The sequence below is a fragment of the Salarias fasciatus genome, chromosome 6 (genome assembly GCF_902148845.1).
Source record: "Salarias fasciatus chromosome 6, fSalaFa1.1, whole genome shotgun sequence".
Lineage (NCBI taxonomy): Eukaryota > Metazoa > Chordata > Actinopteri > Blenniiformes > Blenniidae > Salarias > Salarias fasciatus.
In genome coordinates, this window is record NC_043750.1 from 35,519,460 (window position 1) to 35,522,203 (window position 2,744).

At 46.3% G+C, this 2,744-nt stretch overlaps 1 protein-coding gene across 1 annotated transcript in view; it reads left to right on the forward strand.

The window, feature by feature from the left end:
- Positions 1-1,450, forward strand: part of inab (internexin neuronal intermediate filament protein, alpha b) — a 2,187-nt gene extending 737 nt beyond the window's left edge. Inside the window, exons 1-3 of the mRNA XM_030092901.1 lie at positions 1-397; positions 891-1,015; positions 1,102-1,450. The exon at positions 1-397 is cut by the window's left edge and continues 737 nt beyond it. Of these exons, the coding sequence (XP_029948761.1) occupies positions 1-397; positions 891-1,015; positions 1,102-1,378 (799 nt within the window). The 3' untranslated portion in view covers positions 1,379-1,450. The remainder of the gene's footprint in view (positions 398-890; positions 1,016-1,101) is intronic.
- Positions 1,451-2,744: the final 1,294 nt, after the last annotated feature.

Here is a 2,744-nt window from a genome sequence, read left to right on the forward strand (position 1 = left end):
GCTGGACGAGATCAACTTCCTCAGGAAAGTGCACGAGGAGGAGGTGGTCGAGCTGACGGATATGATCCAGGCCGCTCAGGTGTCCGTGGAGATGGAGGTGTCCAAGCCGGACCTCACCTCCGCCCTCAAGGAGATCCGCGGCCAGTACGAGTCCATGGCGTCCAAGAACCTGCAGTCCGCCGAGGAGTGGTACAAGACCAAGTTCGCGGATCTGTCCGAGCAGGCCACCCGGAGTAACGAGGCCATCCGGGCCAGCAGGGAGGAGATGAACGAGTTCAGGAGGCAGCTGCAGTCCAAGACCATCGAGATCGAGAGTCTGAGGGGAACCAACGAGTCCCTGGAGAAGCAGCTGCGGGAGATGGAGGACAGGCACAGTGTGGAGATCGGGAACTACCAGGTAAATCTTTTATTCAACCATTAACACATTTTTTTTTTTTATAAAAGTTTGTTTGCATCAATACGAGTAGACCATATATATATATTTTATTTTATTTTTTTGTCCTGAAGAAGTGAAAATACCAGAACACTGATCACTTCAGAGGCGTTGTCTTTGCGTCGCTGTCCGTGGTGCTGAAACTGCTCCTCTGGGACAGTGCGCTCAGCTCCCTCCGACAACGCCCACCGCGCGCGCCTGTGTGTGTGTGTGTGTGTGTGTGTGTGTGTGTGTGTGTGTGTGTGTGTGTGTGTGTGTGTGTGACTACTAAAGATGAACTGCTTCAGACAATTACTGCTTTTCATTCCTAACTTGTACATTTTAAACATTTCACTCACAAATTACTGCAGTACAGCCATTTGAAACGGATTCGACCTATACGTCTTTGACAGAATGCAAAGAAGAAATTTGTTTTATAATTTCCTGAAATCGGTCTGTTTTCTCTGAATGTTCTTAGGACAGCATGGCAGAGCTTGAAAACGAGCTGAGGACAACTAAGAGCGAGATGGCTCGTCATCTGAGGGAGTATCAGGATCTACTGAATGTCAAGATGGCACTGGATATTGAAATTGCTGCATATAGGTGAGGCTCTTCTCCTCCTGCTCTCTATCCAGGTCTTCCTCAACACCCCTTCTTTCCTAAATGCTTATTCATCCTTCTCACCGCAGGAAACTACTGGAGGGTGAGGAGACCCGCATTGGGACGGGCATCACCTACCCCAGCCCTTCTATGAGCTCCAGTGTCGGGCAGGGCTACAGCTACCAGACCCGCATCTACACCAGCTCCGGCAAGGGCTCCAAGAAGGAGGGAAAGGACGAGGAGCAGCAGCAGCAAGCCAAGTCCGGAGGCAAGGTGACGCAGCGTGAAGTTTACGAGGAGACGGTCGTCACCACCAAGAAGATGGAGAAGCAGCAAGATGATATTCCCACCATTCAGAAAAATTAGGTCTGCTAGAACCAGCTGAAACGTACCTTTTCCCCACATCCCCATACCTGTCTTCATGTCCCATCGTAAAACAAACCTTCAGCTCTCACACTCCAAGGACCTGATAAGAAAGTCCTGTTTTGTCTTTATCTTAAAGCATATAGAGACTAACATGAGTGATGGATGCCTTCAGGTGCATTGAATCTGCAGGCTTGTTTTATGATGGTATGTTTGCTCCTGTCCCATTGTCCCGCACAGGTGTCCCCTAACGGAAATCCATTACTCATTTGCAATAGTTCTGACACTTGACAAGTCACAACACATCCGTTCTCTCTCTTTCTTGTTCACAATCTCAGCATCAAACAACGACAGTTACGTAGCTAGCGTCTGGTCTTCAGAAATCCAGTACTCAACAGGTCTCTCTCACCGATGTAATTTCATGATGTAGTGCAGACACACGGTAGATAATAACTCTGGTTTCACGTTTATACCACGAGCTGTGATTTCCTCTCAACACATTCCAAGGAAAGCATGTGTGTGTGTGTGTGTGTGTGTGAGTGTTATCATGTGCATTTTACAGGAGAAATGAGGTTCAAAACTCACCAGGTTGCAAAGGTTAGCGTCAACTTTCTGATTACAACAGCAACGACTTAAAATGAAGCACACTGTCGACACAGACAACAAACAAATGAACAGTAATAAATGAAATAGTCTTGCTGAGCCAATATTTTGAATCGCTTTAGTGAAAACTGCTTGAATCAGTTCAGCACAATTTTTCTCTTCATGTGGTTGGACTGAAGTCCAATCAGCTCTGCATGACGACAATACGAAGGAGGATCGACGTCCTCCGTCGAGCTTTCGGGTTAATTACAAGGTTAATTACTGTCGCTATTGAAACTAAAACTTGAATCAAGCAAGAAAACGTATGTATTAACGCAGCGTAATTTGCATGGTGTATGTAGATGCTATGCTTGCATGGAATCCATCAGCTCATTGCTCATTCAACACGTTTCCGTTGTTTGAAGGCGGAGGCTCGGTGCAGACCGTCCTTTCTGCCGCCGTCCATGCTGAGCGACATGCTACATGACACCTCTCAACCACTACCATGGACACTCGTTAGACTAGGATTAATACCACTGATATAACTCTTAGGATGGGATTTCAGTAAGCTACAGGTCTGAACTGATATAAGAAGGGAAGCTTCTCTCTGGGGCGCTTAAATAAGAACGGGACTCTGTGAAGCTGAGTAATAATGAACAGTTTACATAATGCACTATGAAGGATACAGGGCATAAGGGGAAGACAAACCAAGTTATTACTAATGGAAGGAAGAGTTTTTTTTATACAGTCAGGTCAATTAGAGACTGAATTGTAAATTATACCGTAG